General features: G+C 38.3%; 1 protein-coding gene across 1 annotated transcript in view; it reads right to left on the reverse strand.

Annotated features, from left to right (window-relative positions):
* nav3 (neuron navigator 3) overlaps nucleotides 1–20,362 on the reverse strand; it is a 571,589-nt gene that overhangs the window by 242,196 nt on the left and 309,031 nt on the right. Inside the window, exon 8 of the mRNA XM_072913146.1 lies at nucleotides 13,372–14,353. Within this exon, the coding sequence (XP_072769247.1) occupies nucleotides 13,372–14,353 (982 nt within the window). The remainder of the gene's footprint in view (nucleotides 1–13,371; nucleotides 14,354–20,362) is intronic.

A 20,362-nucleotide genomic window follows, 5' to 3' on the forward strand; every position in this document is an offset into this window, starting at 1 on the left:
TGGAAGCGAGCACGAAGGAAGAGTGAGACGTTGGAGCAGACGGAAGCCAAGAGTTTTTTAAACTTAGAAAAAATGCCTAAAAAAAAAAATAAAAAAAAAAAAATATCCCCACTTTTTGACACTTAAAATAAATCCAGAGTTTTTGACACATAGAAAAAAAATCCCAATTTTTTGACAGCAAATCCAGATTTTTTGACAGAAAAATCCAGACTTTTTGACAGAAAACCAGATTTTTGGACAATTACAAAAAAATCCAGATTTTTTGGACACCTGGGAAAAATCCAGACTTTTTGGACACTTGGAAAAAAATCCCAATTTTTTGACACTTAGAAAAAACCCAGACTTTTTGACACTTAGAAAAAATTCAGACTTTTTGACACTTACAAAAAACAACAACGTTTTGACACTTAGAAAAAAAAAAAACTTGACTTTTTGACAGTTAGAAAAAAAACCAACTTTTTGACAGTTAGAAAAAATCCAGACATTTTGACACAGAAAAAATCCAGATTTTTGACACTTGGAAAAAATCCAGACTTTTGGCACTTGGAAAAAATCCAGACTTTTGGCACTTGGAAAAAATCCAGACTTTGTGACACTTAGAGAAAAACCCAACTTTTTGACAGAAAAAATAATCCAAACTTTTTGACAGAAAATTCCCGACTTTTTGACACTTAGAAAAAATCCCGTTTTTTTGACACTTAAAAAAAATCCAGACCAAATTTGGGTGATTTTATTTTGAAAAAACGCATATTTCAATATTTATTGTGTTTTTTCAGCGCATTTATTTCCGTTTCCATAGCAACACACTTCTGACTTCTGACAACAAATGCGTGTTCCTTCTACCGGAAACAAACGCGAGTGTGTTTTCTAATCACGGCAGGCTTGATAACAAACAACCAAGATTATTATTTTTGGACACTTGCACCTTATCTTTTTGAAGTTGAATATGCTGAGGATGAACTACTGTTTATGGAAGCGAGCACGAAGGAAGAGTGAGACGTTGGAGCAGACGGAAGCCAAGAGTGAAGTGAAGTGAATTATATTTATATAGCGCTTTTCTCTAATGACTCAAAGCGCTTTACATAGTGAAAACCCAATATCTAAGTTACATTTAAACCAGTGTGGGTGGCACTGGGAGCAGGTGGGTAAAGTGTCTTGCCCAAGGACACAACGGCAGTGACTAGGACGGCGGAAGCGGGGATCGAACCTGCAACCCTCAGGTTGATGGCACGGTCGCTCTACCAACCGAGCTATAGCGTTTTTTTCTAAGTTTTTGACAATTAGAAAAAAATCCCTAAAAAAAAAAGAAATTAAATAAAAAAAATAAAAAAAATCCCCACTTTTTGACACTTAAAATAAATCCTGAGTTTTTGACACTTGGAAAAAAAATCCCAATTTTTTGACAGAAAATCCAGACATTTTTGACAGAAAATCCAGACTTTTTGACAGAAAATCCAGACTTTTTGACAGAAAATCCCGATTTTTGGACACTTGGAAAAAATCCCGACTTGTTGGACACTTGGAAAAAATCCCTATTTTTTGACACCTGGAAAAAATCCAGATTTTTTGACATTAGAAAAAATCCAGACTTTTTGACACTCAGAAAAAACAACAACTTTTTGACACTTAGAAAAAAACCCGACTTTTTGACAGTTAAAAAAAAAATCCAGACTTTTCGACATTTAGAAAAAATCCAGATTTTTGGCACTTACAAATAATCCAGACTTTTTGACACTTAAAAAAAATTACGATTTTTCGACACTTAGAAAAACCCCCGATTTTTTGACAGAAAAAAATCCCGACTTTTTCACTCTTAGAAAAAACAACGTTTTGACACTTGGGAAAAAAAACACACATTTTTGACACTTAGAAAAAACAACAACTTTTTGACACTTGGGAAAAAAAACACACATTTTTGACATTTAGAAAAAAAACAAACTTTTTGACAGTTATAAAAAATCCAGACATTTTGACACTGAGAAAAAAAAATCCCGATTTTTGGCACAAAATCTAGATGTTTTGACATTTAGAAAAAATCCAGACTTTTCGCATTGGAAAAAAAAACAGACTTTGTGACACTTAGACAAAATCCCAACTGTTTGACAGAAAAAAAATCTAGACTTTTTGACAGAAAAATCCAGACTTTTTGACACTTGGAAAAAATCCCGTTTTTTTGACACTTAAAAAAAATTCAGACCAAATTTGCGTGATTTTAATTTGAAAAAACGCATATTTCAATATTTATTGTATTTTTTCAGTGCATTTATTTCCGTTTACATAGCAACACACTTCTGACTTGTGACAACAAATGTGTGTTCCTTCTTCCGGAAACAAACACGAGTGTATTTTCTAAGGACGGCAGACTTGGTAACAAACAACCAAGATTATTATTTTTGGACACATGAGGATTCACAACCTTATCTTTAGCTGAATATTCTGAGGATGAATCACTGCCCATAGAAGCCAGCACAAAGCAAGAAACAACTGGGAATTTAAGGCAATTACTGTAAAGGAATTATATGTGAAGAAAAATAGGCACCCCTATATGCTCAAAATGCTTTGGAATACATTCTAACATACATGTAGTGTATTTTCCAGACTATAGAGCGCACCGGGATATAAGCTACACCCACTAAATTTTTGAAAAAAAACCCAACTTGTTTCCATATATTAGCTGCATCAGACTATAAACCAGTTATTTTTGCAACGTATATATCTGCGGCTTATAGTCCAGTGTGGTAGGAATAAATAAGTGAAATGTTTTATTATTGTAATCAAATGACTGCAGTAATTTTCATGAGATTATTTTCTAAAATAAGTGTTTTGGCCCACTTACAATCCATCCATCCATCCATTTCCTACCGCTTATTCCCTTTGGGGTCGCGGGGGGCGCTGGAGCCTATCTCAGCTACAATCGGGCGGAAGGCGGGGTCCCACTTACAATAACATTAACAAAAAATGACTAGCTGCTTTGGAAATAATTTGTACCCCTTTCAGGTATCACATTTAGTTCCCGTTAAAACATTCACATGTTGCACAATGAGATGTCAGTATGGGATAATGTGTACGTTCCTGTAACTTTCTGTTTGTAAAATATATATTTTTATTAGTATTTCTTTAATATAATAACAACATTTCATGATTAATATTTATAAATTAAGATTCTTAATAAACGACAGTAGAATAAGCATACATTTGATTGGTAAATGGTAGTCTAATGACCTGGAACTACACATTATGTGTGGTGTTGGAGTTGTCCAACTTTTTGTGTGGCTGTAAACGCATCACTGGCTAAATGCCTTAAGTGCATGTGTTGGCGCAAGTGAGAAAGAGCGGGTGCTGTTGATGTGACAAATGACAAAGTTGGTTTTGGTGTGGTTTGTACGGCAGAAAATGAGCAGTTTTGCTGGATAGAAATTGTTTGCCTATGTTTTTGGTCACGTGTTTATGGCCGACAATAAAGAGTTTTGCTCAAAAAAGTGATGGATGGAGTTCATGTCCTCCTTAAAGTGTCCCGACAAACATTACAGAACGTTCTTCTAAAATTTAGCGAGTGCGGCTTCTGTAGCGGTGCGCTCTATAGTCTGGAAAATGCAGTAAATGGGTAAAAACTGCAATACTTTTCAAACTGGCACAAACCTCACCAAATTTAGGTAATTTTAATTTGAAAATAACACAGATTTCCTGTGACTTTATCCACCTCGCTTTACAGCACATACCACCAACACTGACGACATTTACTGTGAAATAGGGTTGTAAAGTATACAGGTACTAGTATAGTATTGCGGTAAAAAGTAGTCGTCTAGGTAAAGTAATTGTCTAGGTAAAGTAATCGTCTAGGTAAAGTAGTCGTCTAGGTAAAGTAATTGTCTAGATAAAGTAGTCGTCTAGGTAAAGTAGTCGTCTAGGTAAAGTAGTCGTCTAGGTAAAGTAGTTGTCTAGGTAAAGTAATTGTCTAAGTAAAGTAGTCGTGTAGGTAAAGTAGTCGTCTAAGTGAAGTAATTGTCTAGGTAAAGTAATCGTCTAAGTAAAGTAGTCGTCTGGGTAAAGTAGTCGTGTAAGTGAAGTAATTGTCAAGGTAAAGTAGTCGCCTAGGTAAATTAGTCGTTTAAGTAAAAGGAGTTGTATAGGTAAAGTAATCGTATAGGTAAAGTAGTCGTCTAGGTAAAGTAGTCGTCTAGGTAAAGTAGTCGTCTAGGTAAAGTAATCGTTTAGGTAAAGTAGTCGTCTAGGTAAAGTAGTCGTCTAGGTAAAGTAGTCGTCTAAGAAAAGTAGTCGTCTAGGTAAAGTAGTCGTCTAGGTAAAGTAGTCGTCTAGGTAAAGTAGTTTGTCTAGGTAAAGTAATTGTCTAGTTAAGTAGTCGTCAAGGTAGAGTAATCGTCTAGGTAAAGTGATCGTCTAGGTAAAGGAATCGTCTAGGTAAAGTAATCGTCTAGGTAAAGTAATAGTTTAGGTAAAGTAGTCGTCTAGGTAAAGTAATCGTCTAGGTAAAGTAATCGTCTAGGTAAAGTAGTCGTCCAGGTAAAGTAATCGTTTAGGTAAAGTAGTCGTCTAGGTAAAGTAATCGTCTAGGTAAAGTAGTCATCTAAGTAATCGTTTAGGTAATGTAGTTGTCTAGGTAAAGTAGTCGTCGAGGTAAAGTAATTGTCTAGGTAAAGTAGTCGTCTAGGTAAAGTAATTGACTAGGTAATGTAGTCGTCTAGGTAAAACAGTCGTCTAGGTAAAGTAGTCGTCTAGGTAAAGTAATCGTTTAAGTAAAGTAGTCGTCTAGATAATGTCGTCGTCTAGGTAAAGTAATCGTCTAAGTAAAGTAGTCGTCTAGGTAAAGTAGTCGTCTAGGTAAAGTAGTTTGTCTAGGTAAAGTAATCGTCTAGTTAAGTAGTCGTCAAGGTAGAGTAATCGTCTAGGTAAAGTAATCGTCTAGGTAAAGGAATCGTCTAAGTAAAGTAGTCGTCTAGGTAGAGTAATAGTTTAGGTAAAGTAGTCGTCTAGGTAAAGTAGTCGTCTAGGTAAAATAGTCGTCTTGGTAAAATAGTCGTCTAGATAAAGTAATCGTCTAGGTAAAGTAATCGTTTAAGTAAAGTAGTTGTCTAGGTAAAGTAATCGTCTAAGTAAAGTAGTCGTCTAGGTAAAGTAGTTTGTCTAGGTAAAGTAATTGTCTAGTTAAGTAGTCGTCAAGGTAGAGTAATCGTCTAGGTAAAGTAATCGTCTAGGTAAAGTAATCGTCTAGGTAAAGGAATCGTCTAGGTAAAGTAGTCGTCTAGGTAAAGTAATCATCTAGGTAAAGTAATCGTTTAGGTAAAGTAGTAGTCTAGGTAAAGTAATTGTCTAGGTAAAGTAGTCGTCTAGGTAAAGTAATTGTCTAGGTAAAGTAGTCGTCTAGGTAGAATAGTCGTCTAGGTAAAGTAGTCGTCTAGGAAATGTAATCGTTTAAGTAAAGTAGTCGTCTAGATAAAGTCGTTGTCTAGGTAAAGTAATCGTCTAGGTAAAGTAGTTTGTCTAGGTAAAGTAATCATCTAGTTAAGTAGTCGTCAAGGTAGAGTAATCGTCTAGGTAAAGTAATCGTCTAGGTAAAGGAATCTTCTAAGTAAAGTAGTCGTCTAGGTAGAGTAATAGTTTAGGTAAAGTAGTCGTCTAGGTAAAGTAGTCGTCTAGGTAAAGTAATCATCTAGGTAAAGTAATCGTTTAGGTAAAGTAGTAGTCTAGGTAAAGTAATTGTCTAGGTAAAGTAGTCATCTAAGTAAAGTAATCGTTTAGGTAAAGTAATCATCTAGGTAAAGTAGTCGTCGAGGTAAAGTAGTCGTCTAAGTAATCGTTTAGGTAATGTAGTTGTCTAGGTAAAGTAGTCGTCGAGGTAAAGTAATTGTCTAGGTAAAGTAGTCGTCTAGGTAAAGTAATTGTCTAGGTAAAGTAGTCGTCTAGGTAAAACAGTCGTCTAGGTAAAGTAATCGTTTAAGTAAAGTAGTCGTCTAGATAATGTCGTTGTCTAGGTAAAGTAATCGTCTAGTTAAGTAGTCGTCAAGGTAGAGTAATCGTCTAGGTAAAGGAATCGTCTAGGTAAAGTAGTAGTCTAGGTAAAGTAGTCGTTTAGGTAAAGTAGTCATCTAGGTAAAGTAGCCGTCTACGTAAAGTAGTTGTCTAGGTAAAGTAATTGTTTAGGTAAAGTAGTCGTCTAGGTAAAGTAATCGTCTAGGTAAAGTAGTTGTCCAAGTAAAGTAGTCTTATAGGTAAAGTAGTCGTCTAGGTATAGTAGTCGTCTATGTAAAGTAATCGTCTAGGTAAAGTAGTCGTCTAGGTAAAGTAGTTGTCCAGGTAAAGTAGTCGTCTAGGTAAAGCAGTCTAGGTAAAGTAATCGTCTAGTTAAGTAGTCGTCAAGGTAGAGTAATCGTCTAGGTAAAGTAATCGTCTAGGTAAAGGAATCGTCTAAGTAAAGTAGTCGTCTAGGTAGAGTAATAGTTTAGGTAAAGTAGTCGTCTAGGTAAAGTAGTCGTCTAGGTAAAATAGTCGTCTTGGTAAAATAGTCGTCTAGATAAAGTAATCGTCTAGGTAAAGTAATCGTTTAAGTAAAGTAGTTGTCTAGGTAAAGTAATCGTCTAAGTAAAGTAGTCGTCTAGGTAAAGTAGTTTGTCTAGGTAAAGTAATTGTCTAGTTAAGTAGTCGTCAAGGTAGAGTAATCGTCTAGGTAAAGTAATCGTCTAGGTAAAGGAATAGTCTAGGTAAAGTAGTCGTCTAGGTAAAGTAATAGTTTAGGTAAAGTAGTCATCTCGGTAAAGTAGTCGTCTAGGTAAAGTAATCGTCTAGGTAAAGTAGTCGTCTAGGTAAAGTAATCGTTTAGGTAAAGTAGTCGTCTAGGTAAAGTAATCGTCTAGGTAAAGTAGTCGTCTAAGTAATCGTTTAGGTAATGTAGTTGTCTAGGTAAAGTAGTCGTCGAGGTAAAGTAATTGTCTAGGTAAAGTAGTCGTCTAGGTAAAGTAATTGTCTAGGTAAAGTAGTCGTCTAGGTAGAATAGTCGTCTAGGTAAAGTAGTCGTCTAGGAAATGTAATCGTTTAAGTAAAGTAGTCGTCTAGATAAAGTCGTTGACTAGGTAAAGTAATCGTCTAGGTAAAGTAGTTTGTCTAGGTAAAGTAATCATCTAGTTAAGTAGTCGTCAAGGTAGAGTAATCGTCTAGGTAAAGTAATCGTCTAGGTAAAGGAATCTTCTAAGTAAAGTAGTCGTCTAGGTAGAGTAATAGTTTAGGTAAAGTAGTCGTCTAGGTAAAGTAGTCGTCTAGGTAAAGTAATCATCTAGGTAAAGTAATCGTTTAGGTAAAGTAGTAGTCTAGGTAAAGTAATTGTCTAGGTAAAGTAGTCATCTAAGTAAAGTAATCGTTTAGGTAAAGTAATCATCTAGGTAAAGTAGTCGTCGAGGTAAAGTAGTCGTCTAAGTAATCGTTTAGGTAATGTAGTTGTCTAGGTAAAGTAGTCGTCGAGGTAAAGTAATTGTCTAGGTAAAGTAGTCGTCTAGGTAAAACAGTCGTCTAGGTAAAGTAATCGTTTAAGTAAAGTAGTCGTCTAGATAATGTCGTCGTCTAGGTAAAGTAATCGTCTAGTTAAGTAGTCGTCAAGGTAGAGTAATCGTCTAGGTAAAGGAATCGTCTAAGTAAAGTAGTCGTCTAGGTAGAGTAATAGTTTAGGTAAAGTAGTCGTCTAGGTAAAGTAGTAGTCTAGGTAAAGTAGTCGTTTAGGTAAAGTAGTCATCTAGGTAAAGTAGCCGTCTACGTAAAGTAGTTGTCTAGGTAAAGTAATTGTTTAGGTAAAGTAGTCGTCTAGGTAAAGTAATCGTCTAGGTAAAGTAGTTGTCCAAGTAAAGTAGTCTTATAGGTGAAGTAGTCGTCTAGGTATAGTAGTCGTCTATGTAAAGTAATCGTCTAGGTAAAGTAGTCGTCTAGGTAAAGGAATCGTCTAGGTAAAGTAGTAGTCTAGGTAAAGTAGTCGTCTAGTTAAGTAGTCGTCAAGGTAGAGTAATCGTCTAGGTAAAGGAATCGTCTAGGTAAAGTAGTAGTCTAGGTAAAGTAGTCGTTTAGGTAAAGTAGTCATCTAGGTAAAGTAGCCGTCTACGTAAAGTAGTTGTCTAGGTAAAGTAATTGTTTAGGTAAAGTAGTCGTCTAGGTAAAGTAATCGTCTAGGTAAAGTAGTTGTCCAAGTAAAGTAGTCTTATAGGTAAAGTAGTCGTCTAGGTATAGTAGTCGTCTATGTAAAGTAATCGTCTAGGTAAAGTAGTCGTCTAGGTAAAGGAATCGTCTAGGTAAAGTAGTAGTCTAGGTAAAGTAGTCGTCTAGTTAAGTAGTCGTCAAGGTAGAGTAATCGTCTAGGTAAAGGAATCGTCTAGGTAAAGTAGTAGTCTAGGTAAAGTAGTCGTTTAGGTAAAGTAGTCATCTAGGTAAAGTAGCCGTCTACGTAAAGTAGTTGTCTAGGTAAAGTAGTCGTCTAGGTATAGTAGTCGTCTATGTAAAGTAATCGTCTAGGTAAAGTAGTCGTCTAGGTAAAGGAATCGTCTAGGTAAAGTAGTAGTCTAGGTAAAGTAATCGTCTAGTTAAGTAGTCGTCAAGGTAGAGTAATCGTCTAGGTAAAGGAATCGTCTAGGTAAAGTAGTAGTCTAGGTAAAGTAGTCGTTTAGGTAAAGTAGTCATCTAGGTAAAGTAGCCGTCTACGTAAAGTAGTTGTCTAGGTAAAGTAATTGTTTAGGTAAAGTAGTCGTCTAGGTAAAGTAATCGTCTAGGTAAAGTAGTTGTCCAAGTAAAGTAGTCTTATAGGTAAAGTAGTCGTCTAGGTATAGTAGTCGTCTATGTAAAGTAATCGTCTAGGTAAAGTAGTCGTCTAGGTAAAGTAGTTGTCCAGGTAAAGTAGTCGTCTAGGTAAAGCAGTCTAGGTAAAGTAATCGTCTAGTTAAGTAGTCGTCAAGGTAGAGTAATCGTCTAGGTAAAGTAATCGTCTAGGTAAAGGAATCGTCTAAGTAAAGTAGTCGTCTAGGTAGAGTAATAGTTTAGGTAAAGTAGTCGTCTAGGTAAAGTAGTCGTCTAGGTAAAATAGTCGTCTTGGTAAAATAGTCGTCTAGATAAAGTAATCGTCTAGGTAAAGTAATCGTTTAAGTAAAGTAGTTGTCTAGGTAAAGTAATCGTCTAAGTAAAGTAGTCGTCTAGGTAAAGTAGTTTGTCTAGGTAAAGTAATTGTCTAGTTAAGTAGTCGTCAAGGTAGAGTAATCGTCTAGGTAAAGTAATCGTCTAGGTAAAGGAATAGTCTAGGTAAAGTAGTCGTCTAGGTAAAGTAATAGTTTAGGTAAAGTAGTCATCTCGGTAAAGTAGTCGTCTAGGTAAAGTAATCGTCTAGGTAAAGTAGTCGTCTAGGTAAAGTAATCGTTTAGGTAAAGTAGTCGTCTAGGTAAAGTAATCGTCTAGGTAAAGTAGTCGTCTAAGTAATCGTTTAGGTAATGTAGTTGTCTAGGTAAAGTAGTCGTCGAGGTAAAGTAATTGTCTAGGTAAAGTAGTCGTCTAGGTAAAGTAATTGTCTAGGTAAAGTAGTCGTCTAGGTAGAATAGTCGTCTAGGTAAAGTAGTCGTCTAGGAAATGTAATCGTTTAAGTAAAGTAGTCGTCTAGATAAAGTCGTTGACTAGGTAAAGTAATCGTCTAGGTAAAGTAGTTTGTCTAGGTAAAGTAATCATCTAGTTAAGTAGTCGTCAAGGTAGAGTAATCGTCTAGGTAAAGTAATCGTCTAGGTAAAGGAATCTTCTAAGTAAAGTAGTCGTCTAGGTAGAGTAATAGTTTAGGTAAAGTAGTCGTCTAGGTAAAGTAGTCGTCTAGGTAAAGTAATCATCTAGGTAAAGTAATCGTTTAGGTAAAGTAGTAGTCTAGGTAAAGTAATTGTCTAGGTAAAGTAGTCATCTAAGTAAAGTAATCGTTTAGGTAAAGTAATCATCTAGGTAAAGTAGTCGTCGAGGTAAAGTAGTCGTCTAAGTAATCGTTTAGGTAATGTAGTTGTCTAGGTAAAGTAGTCGTCGAGGTAAAGTAATTGTCTAGGTAAAGTAGTCGTCTAGGTAAAGTAATTGTCTAGGTAAAGTAGTCGTCTAGGTAAAACAGTCGTCTAGGTAAAGTAATCGTTTAAGTAAAGTAGTCGTCTAGATAATGTCGTCGTCTAGGTAAAGTAATCGTCTAGTTAAGTAGTCGTCTAGGTAGAGTAATAGTTTAGGTAAAGTAGTCGTCTAGGTAAAGTAGTAGTCTAGGTAAAGTAGTCGTTTAGGTAAAGTAGTCATCTAGGTAAAGTAGCCGTCTACGTAAAGTAGTTGTCTAGGTAAAGTAATTGTTTAGGTAAAGTAGTCGTCTAGGTAAAGTAATCGTCTAGGTAAAGTAGTTGTCCAAGTAAAGTAGTCTTATAGGTAAAGTAGTCGTCTAGGTATAGTAGTCGTCTATGTAAAGTAATCGTCTAGGTAAAGTAGTCGTCTAGGTAAAGTAGTTGTCCAGGTAAAGTAGTCGTCTAGGTAAAGCAGTCTAGGTAAAGTAATCGTCTAGGTAAAGTAGTCGTCCAGGTAAAGTAGTCGTCTAGGTATAGTAGTCGTCTATGTAAAGTAATCGTCTAGGTAAAGTAATCGTCTAGGTAAAGTAGTCGTCCAGGTAAAGTAGTCGTCCAGGTATAGTAGTCGTCTAGGTAAAATTAATCGTCTAGGTAAAGAAATCGTCTAGGTAAAGAAATCGTCTAGGTAAAGTAGTCGTCTAGGTAAAGTAATCATCTAGGTAAAGTAGTCGTCTAGGTAAAGTAATTGTCTAGGTAAGGTAGTCGTCTAGTTAAAGTAATCACCTAGGTAAAGTAGTCGTCTAGGTAAAGTAATTGTCTAGGTAAGGTAGTTGTCTAGGTAAAGTAGTCGTCTAGGTAAAGTAGTCGTTTAGGTAAAGTAGTCATCTAGGTAAAGTAGCCGTCTAGGTAAAGTAGTTGTCTAGGTAAAGTAATTGTTCAGGTAAAGTAGTCGTCTAGGTAAAGTAATCGTCTAGGTAAAGTAGTTGTCTAGGTAAAGTAGTCGTATAGGTAAAGTAGTCGTCTAGGTATAGTAGTTGTCTATATAAAGTAATCGTCTAGGTAAAATAGTCGTCTAGGTAAAGTAGTCTAGGTAAAGTAATCATCTAGGTAAAGTAGTCGTCCAGGTAAAGTAGTTGTCTAGGTATAGTAGTCGTCTATGTAAAGTAATCGTCTAGGTAAAGTAATCTTCTAGGTAAAGTAGTCGTCCAGGTAAAGTAGTTGTCCAGGTATAGTAGTCGTCTAGGTAAAATTAATCGTCTCGGTAAAGAAATTGTCTAGGTAAAGTAGTCGTCTAGGTAAAGTAATCGTATAGGTAAAGTAATTGTTTAGGTAAAGTAGTCGTCTAGGTAAAGAAGTCGTCTAGGTAAAGTAGTCGTCTAGGTAAAGTAATCATCTAGGTAAAGTAGTCGTCTAGGTAAAGTAGTCGTCTAGGTAAAGTAGTCGTCTAGGTAAAGTAATCATCTAGGTAAAGTAGTCGTCTAGGTAAAGTAGTCGTCTAGGTAAAGTAGTCGTCTAGGTAAAGTAGTCGTCTAGGTAAAGTAATCGTCTAGGTAAAGTAGTCGTCTAGGTAAAGTAGTCGTCTAGGTAAAGTAATCGTATAGGTAAAGTAATTGTTTAGGTAAAGTAGTCGTATAGGTAAAGTAATCATCTAGGTAAAGAAGTCGTCTAGGTAAAGTAGTCGTCTAGGTAAAGTAATCATCTAGGTAAAGTAGTCGTCTAGGTAAAGTAGTCGTCTAGGTAAAGTAGTCGTCTAGGTAAAGTAGTCGTCTAGGTAAAGTAATCATCTAGGTAAAGTAGTCGTCTAGGTAAAGTAGTCGTCTAGGTAAAGTAGTCGTCTAGGTAAAGTAATCATCTAGGTAAAGTAGTCGTCTAGGTAAAGTAGTCGTCTAGGTAAAGTAGTCGTCTAGGTAAAGTAATCATCTAGGTAAAGTAGTCGTCTAGGTAAAGTAGTCGTCTAGGTAAAGTAGTCCTGGCGACCCTTTTTTGTCGAGGACGTGAAGATATTCCACCTATTGGGAATTATGACAACAGGACATCTGCTGATTGGAGTAAGTGTTGCTCTGGTTTGTCCACAAATTGGAAGTTTCTGGCAGTCTTCAAAGTACCCCAAAGCTGCCACAAATGATTGGAGGATGCGGGAAGAACTGTGGACACTCTTGTGATTCTGGATCACATCGGACTGTCTGCCCCGCAGGTTTGAGGACCAGTCATAGACAATTTAGACTGAAAACCAAATTTGATTTTCACTCGTATACAAAACATTCTAACTTGGATTGTTTCCCTGGCTTCGAGACTCTCCCGAAGGACAGTGCGGCGAAGACACAACAAACTCCCTTCTTGTCTCTCATGGACACACACCTGTTGTTGTTGACTTTGGACTGACTAGCGACTGAACGACATCAAGGCCGCGGAACAGAGACACACTAGGGGCTTACACACACACTTGCAACCACAAAAATATACGCCACACATACACACCCCACCCCAACCCAAAGCCCTCGACGCAAATCTCATATGGGTGACGAATGGATGGTTAGCGCCTGAGAGCTGCGGCCGACCATCATGGCCTCGCACGCCCTTCCCTCTGTTGCTAGATATCTCGAGATGTACGTTGTAATATGTATATGTGCTTTGCTATGGAGGTTTTTTCCCAGTCGAGATTGTATTTTTTTACTCATCCTTCCCCAGCGTTTTACCTTTTTCCCATCTTTTACGGGGCGCCTTGTGGCGACCCATCAGCGTAACTGTTCTGTAACCCTCTACACTGTTTGTTTTGTCTAATCTTGAACGGGTTTGTGCTGAAAACAGTTTTGTTGTACTTGTGCAATTACAATAAAGACCTATCTATCTCTCTATCTATCTATCTATCTATCTATCTATCTATCTATCTATCTATCTATCTATCTATCTAGCTATCTATCTATCTATCTATCTATCTATCTATCTATCTATCTATCTAGGTAAAGTAGTTGTCTTGGTAAAGTAGTCGTGGAACCTTTGTGACAAATAACATTATCGCCAAGGAGTGCTTTTAACTTCCTAAAAGTGTGGGATTGAAGTGGTGCTGGAGGGAAGGAGGCAGGAACGTTGGCAGAGCGCGGAGAAGGGTGAGGGATTAAGCCGTGTTTAATGGGATTGCAAACTCTTTCTCTCTCAGAACAAAAAGCCTCCGAGAGACTTTGGCAGCCCCTATCGTTTTTTCCCCCGTAGATTACGTTTGCTCTCATCAGCCCTGGTGGGCAAATTTCCACACCTTCTGCGTCTCTGAGGGTGTGTAGCGCCACCAAGGCAGATGTGGTAGGGAAACAGAAAGCAGTGGTCTTACCTGTACATGAAGGGGGCCACGGTGGCAGTGTTGGGGTGGTTGTGCTGTTGCTGCTGTGGGAGTTGAACCACACCGTTCCCCCCCAGGGCGCCTCCTCCTGCCAGCGAGCCGCCGGATCCAGAAAGGGCCGAGGTGCTGGTGGAGGAGGTCATGCTGGTTCTCTTGCCCTCTGGACCACCGCCGGTGCGCTGGGTGTAGAGACCTTGGCCGCCCTTTGCCATCTTGGCTCGCTCCAGGTTGGCAGTGCTGGTTAGGCTCGCCTGGCTTTGGGACTGACCCTGAGGCTTTGTCGTGGAGGGGGCTTTAAGTCCTGGCTTGGGTATGCCACTAGATCCCGCGGGCTCTTTCTTCCCTTGCTTGGCTCCCTTGGGTACCAAGCTGGCAATTTTGGAGTTCTTCTTTGTGGAGTCCGCAAAGGACTCCCGCTCCTCTTTGGACTGGAGCTTGCTCCCGGTTTTACTTTTGTCCTCCTTGTCTTTGGACATGGCCGACGACCTGCCGGCGTTGGCGGCACCCTTTGAAGATGAGGTCTTGCTTGTTGACGTGCTGGACTTGGTGGGGGCGAGCTTAGCCGTAGCACTGCTACTGCCGCTGCTGCAGACGGACCCGGTGGGCGTGAGTCCATCGTCCCCGTACTCTGAAAGGTCGTCCTCCTCCTGCAGAGCCATCTCAGCCATGGACGGTGATACCCGGGAGGCGGACCGAGGGTTGATGAGGCGGAACTTCTCCAACATGGATCTTTGGGGTCCACTGCCCTCCTGGATATTGGATGAAGGTGACGGGGTGGACGTATGCGTGGGGCTGGCCAGCATGGAGGAAGTGGCACTGTGCTTGAGGTTCATAGACTTGCTGCGCCACGACTTGCTAGCGGCGGGGGAGGGAATGGCAGAAACCAGCTGCTGCCCGCTGAGGCTGGCGGGAACAGTCCCGCTGAGTCCGCTCCCATTCAAGCCGCCGGGTGCAGGGGTGCTCCTCATCGCCTCTGGAAGAAACAAAGAAGGTGATTATTTCTGGGTTTACAAGCCGCTTCCCTACTCGGAGTAAAGCCCAGAGCTGAACAGAGTGTAGAATCCGACAATAGGAACCGGAGTCAAAGTCAACTTTGAAACACTCGACTCCCTAGTGGCCAAACTCCTTGTTTGACAATCCAACGAGACTTTTCTATTGCTGAAAAACTTTTATAGTTGGCTTGGATTTTTCCAAATTCCACATTATTAGAAGTCAGAGGTACAGACACTAGCGACTTCTCCTCCGGGTGTTGGCAAATGACTAGAAAAAGCTGAAACTTTGGAAATGTTCTTTTGACAGAGTAATTCCCACACTTTAGATTGTGCAGCGGCGGCAATGACCAAGAAGAACGCGGAGTTGGAATATAATTACAACATTTTATGTACATATTTATATACAGATTTGAACAATTAGTGATTCACTGAAATATACTTATTAATTGTGGTTCTTACAAAAAATATATCTTATAAAATATAAAAGCTAAAATGTCTCTTAAAGCTCTGCCCCTTTAATTAGTGAATACTAAATAATTTAACTTTAGCCTACTACTACAACCATATTATTTACCAGCAACATGAAGTGAAACAGAGGCAGAGGTGTCCTGCCACAGTCAGTCAACCTCCTCCTCCTCCTCCTGCTGCTACTGAACAGGTCGCACCTGTGGTCCGAACTGTAGGCCTACCTCCTCTCCAAGTCGAGCCCTTTTCGGCCGTTGAAAATATTTTTCTATACTCATCTGTGTGAAGGAGTGAACATCCAACATTAGAATTTATTACTAACGAGCAGAAGCGCTCTATGTACAGTGCCGTCTAACCTTAAGCGGCAGCAGCTCAACACATGCAGGGTTCAACGTTAAGGTTTTTTCTACTTGCCCGACTTCTCAAATGTACTTGCCCCAATATTTGTACTTGTCCTGCCTAGGTTTTTTTCTGGCTGTGTAGTGCTCATGGCTTATATCTTACTAAAATCCTTCCCGTTGACTATTTACAACACTACACAGTATTTATTATTATTATTATCTATAATTACATTTAAATGGCATTGCATACATGTAAAATTAAATGGTATTTCACATTATTTGACCAGTAGCAGTTACACTCATCTGAACAGGTCAGCCACCTGTTTAAAGCCCGATCACAGTTGAAATCTTGAAATGAAGGGCCTTTAATGGCCAAAACATTAACCTGGACAACATTTTAACAGCTGGTTGGCTCAGATTGTATTCTTTTCATTGCATTCACATGCTGCAGTGGACAGTGGACAATTTAGCTTCAGTCCATGTGTGTTTATTGACAACATGGTTATAACCTGGACACGTTAGCTCGTCGGTATTGTAACACGTGACTGTTACTACGTGCGTCTGCCCCGGGCCACGAGTCAAACAGCGGCGGTGTTAATGAAGCAGCGTCAGGCTGCTCACCGTCAGTGAAACGCTCAGTGAAATCACGGATTAACGTTAAATATATGACGAGCCGCGAGCGATGCAGCTATAACCTATATACTAGTGATGGGTTGATGAGGCGTCATGAAGCGTTTCGACACATTGCAAAACTGTATTGATACTGTGTCGATACTGTGTCACTAAATACTGACATCTGCTGGACATTAAAAATCCCTACAGGCAACCTATGGACCGACTCAACTGACACTGATTTTATGACCTAGTACAGTGGTTCTCAAATGGGGGTACGCGAACCCCTGGGGGTACTTGAAGGTATGCCAAGGGGTACGTGAGATTTTTTTTAAATATTCTAAAAATAGCAACAATTCAAAAATCCTTTATAAATATATTTATTGAATAATACTTCAACAAAATATGAATGTAAGTTCATAAACTCAGTGAAGCACAAGCTCAGGTTTGTCACTAAAATGTCTGTCAAAAAGAACTGTGAAAAGAAATGTAACAATGCAATATTCAGTGTTGACAGCTAGATTTTTTGTGGACATGTTCCATAAATATTGATGTTAAAGATTTTTTTTTTTTGTGAAGAAATGTTTAGAATTAAGTTCATGAATCCAGATGGATCTCTAATACAATCCCCAAAGAGGGCACTTTAAGTTGATGATTACTTCTATGTGTAGAAATATTTATTTATAATTGAATCACTTGTTTATTTTTCAACAAGTTTTTAGTTATTTTTATATCTTTTTTTCCCAAATAGTTCAAGAAAGACCACTACAAATGAGCAATATTTTGCACTGTTATACAATTTAATAAATCAGAAACTGATGACATAGTGCTGTATTTTACTTCTTTGTCTTTTTTTTTCAACCAAAAATGCTTTGCTCTGATTAGGGGGTACTTGAATTAAAAAAAAAAATCACAGGGGGTACATTGCTGAAAAAAGGTTGAGAACCACTGACCTAGTATATACAATAATATAAACCAAGTCATTGTATTTCATTTAGGATTATTTCATAACTTCATTTAAATACAAATATATTTTTTGTCTTTTTTAGATACAGTCAATAAATAATGTGAACATGTATCATAACATGGAAATCTAAGAGAACGTGTTGTGAATGAGGATGCTTGTGGACCTGGAAATTATTATTTATTTATTTTTACACATTTTTATTTAAAAAAAAACAGTTTTTCCAACGTATTCAAATTTAGACGCTTTCTCTTCTTAGTTATTATTCATATTGCCTTTATGAAGGGGACCACAAACAATTTCATTAATGGCTTTATTTTAATAAAAAATCTTAGTGTACATGAAACATATGTTTATTATTGCAATTTAGTCCTTAAATAAAATAATGAACATACTATACAACTTGTCTTTTAGTAGTAAGTAAACAAACAGAGACTCCTAATTAGTCTATGCAGTAACATATTGTGTCATTTATACACCTATTATTTTGTACCCATTATAAAAGACAAGCTGTACAAATTGATTATTAATCTACTTGTTCATTTACTGTAAATATCTGCTTACTTTCTCTTTTAACATGTTCTATCTACACTTCTGTTAAAATGTAATAATCCCTTATTCTTCTCTTCTTTGTTACTTTACATTAGTTTTGGATGATACCACAAATGTAGGTATCGATCTGATACCAAGTAGTTACAGGATCATACATTGGTCATATTCAAAGTTCTCATGTGTCCAGGGACGTATTTCCCGAGTTTATAAACATAATATACATTCCAAAAAACGGAAAAATATTTTTTGATGCTAAAAAAAATTGATGTAATCATAGTAGTATCGACGAGATACGCTCCTGCACTTGGTATCATTACAGTGGATGTCAGGTGTTGATCCGCCCATGGCATTTGTTTACCTTGTGACGCCAGGTGAACTATTGTATCCTCCTACGGTGTGTAGTGAAGCATGTTTAGCTGTTCCTCGTCCTCCAGTGATAATGGTACTTGTAAAAAAACCTACTTTATTTGTCGCCACGGAGGCGAGGATTAGGGATTTAGAAGTAGCTAAAACACTGCCATATCTTAAAGCACCTCTTCCTTCAGTGTTATAACTTCACCTTTATCTTTACTTTTTAAGCCAGAATGCGTCCGTTCTCTCTTCTCTGTCTACACACTGTGTCTGCTTGTAAGTACTCTGTGTGTGTGCGCTGCCCAACATGCTCCTCTGCTCGTAAAACCAGCAATGTCACGACGACGCGCCGTCATGCCCGTTCAAAAAAAGGGGGGCGGGGACTGGTACTTTTTAGAGGCGGTATAGTACCGAATACTACGAGTACTATATTAGTACTGGTATACCGTACAACCCTAGTGTGTACATATTATATTAATGTAATGGATATATAATTGGATATTAGGAGTACGTGAAAGTTTGACTCCTACCTTGTTTACTTCCGTGACGACCTTCTTAAAGATTTGTCATCAATCAGGACTATCAAGCAGCCAAAATGTGCCATTATGTTTTGCATTTTTACCCATCACGCACTTTAATGGATTTAAATGTGTGTAATTAGGGACCGAGTCCCTTTGGGACAGAGGACCCTATTGTATTTCTAGCATTTTATTATTATACCGCCGCCTCTTTGAGCTGTAATTTGACCCCCTTAACATGCTTCAAAACTCACTAAATTGGACACACACATGAGGACTGGCGAAAATTGCGATCTAATAAAAAAAAACAACAACCCAAAACTCAAAATTGTGCTCTAGCGCCCCCTAGGAAGAAAACACAGACAAAACTGCCTGTAACTCCCAGTAGGAATGTCGTAGAGACATGAAACAAAAACCTCTATGTAGGTCTCACTTAGACTTATATTTCATACACTGACAACCCCCAGCAAAAATCAACAGGAAGTTTGCAATTCCCCCTTCAAATCAAAAGTTGTGTAAAAACGGTCAGCTTTTTTCAAACATTATCTCCTCTGAGCGCGTTTGTCGTGTCGGCTTCAAATTAGCACAGGAGAGAGATTGAACCCTTCTGATTAAAAGATGATAAAAGAGTTTTAATTACTGCTCCGGTTTGAATTTTATGAGCCCTCAAAGTCGGTCCCGTCCATCGCTGCTTGCAGCTTTAATTTTAATTGGGTTTTGTCGTTTTTCATAATATCCACAATGTTCAGTGAGCAGGTTGTGTTACGTGTAACCATGTGTGTTGACCTTTATGTGAGTTGCATTGTTTTTATTGTATTTTTTTTTTTGATGTTTGATGTTATATATACATATATATATATATATATATATATATACATATATATATATATATATATATATGTCTTAATAAGGTTATCCAAAAAATAGTGCTCGATACCGTAGTAGAGCGCAATATATGTATGTGTGGGAAAAAAAATCACAAGACTATTTCATCTCTACAGGCCTGTTTCATGAGGGGGTTCCCTCAATCATCAGGAGATTTTAATGGGAGCATTCACATACCATGGTTTATATAGGGCACAGAGTGGGTGGGTACAGGCTGGCGTAGGGGCGTGGTGATTGGCTCATGTGTTACCTAGGAGGTGTTTCCGTCTGTGGCGGCATGCTGTTACAATTTCGCTGCGCTTGTTGAGGGATGACAGGTCTGGACGGTAAATAATAAACAGTTTCTCTTTCAAGCATAGGTTGCATCTTTTATTACCACTATTGTAAGGTGTGCTGGATGCAAGAATTTGCCATGTTATTGAATATTCAACATTATTGTCTTTGAGGTCCCAAATGTGTTTGCTGAGTTCTATGGTATTCCGCAGGTTTTGGTTCCTGAAAGAAGCCTTGTGATTGTTCCATCTGGTTTTGAACTCTCCCTCGGTTAATCCTACATATGTGTCGGATGTGTTAATGTCCTTGCGTGTTACCTTAGATTGGTAGACAACTGATGTTTGTAAGCACCCCCCGTTGAGAGGGCAATCAGGTTTCTTTCGGCAGTTGCAGCCTTTGTTGGTTTTGGAGTCGCTCTGTCCGGGGGCCGACGGCTCATTTGCAATTGTTTTGTTGTGGTTTGAGATAATTTGTCGTATATTGTTCATGCAGCTATAGCTCAATTTAATGTTGTTCTTGTTGAATACTTTTCTTAGGGTGTTGTCTTTGGGAAAGTGTTTGTCAATCAGATTGAGGAATTTGTGTCCAATGTTAGTTGAGACGTTTTTGCTGTATGGGGGGTTGTACCAGATGATGTCGTTTCGTTTTCTGTTCTTTTTTGGTTGGTTTCCTGGCGTGGGTTCATAGGTGAGGGTGAAATTGTATCCGCTTTCATCAAGGGCTTTTTGGTACGGGGGGGTTGCTTGCTGTCATCTAGCAAAGCTGAATTTGACCAAAGAAAGAGAAACTGTTTATTATTTACCGTCCAGACCTGTCATCCCTCAACAAGCGCAGCGAAATTGTAACAGCATGCCGCCACAGACGGAAACACCTCCTAGGTAACACATGAGCCAATCACCACGCCCCTACGCCAGCCTGTACCCACCCACTCTGTGCCCTATATAAACCATGGTATGTGAATGCTCCCATTAAAATCTCCTGATGATTGAGGGAACCCCCTCATGAAACAGGCCTGTAGAGATGAAATAG

This window comes from Nerophis lumbriciformis, linkage group LG05, assembly GCF_033978685.3.
Source record: "Nerophis lumbriciformis linkage group LG05, RoL_Nlum_v2.1, whole genome shotgun sequence".
Lineage (NCBI taxonomy): Eukaryota > Metazoa > Chordata > Actinopteri > Syngnathiformes > Syngnathidae > Nerophis > Nerophis lumbriciformis.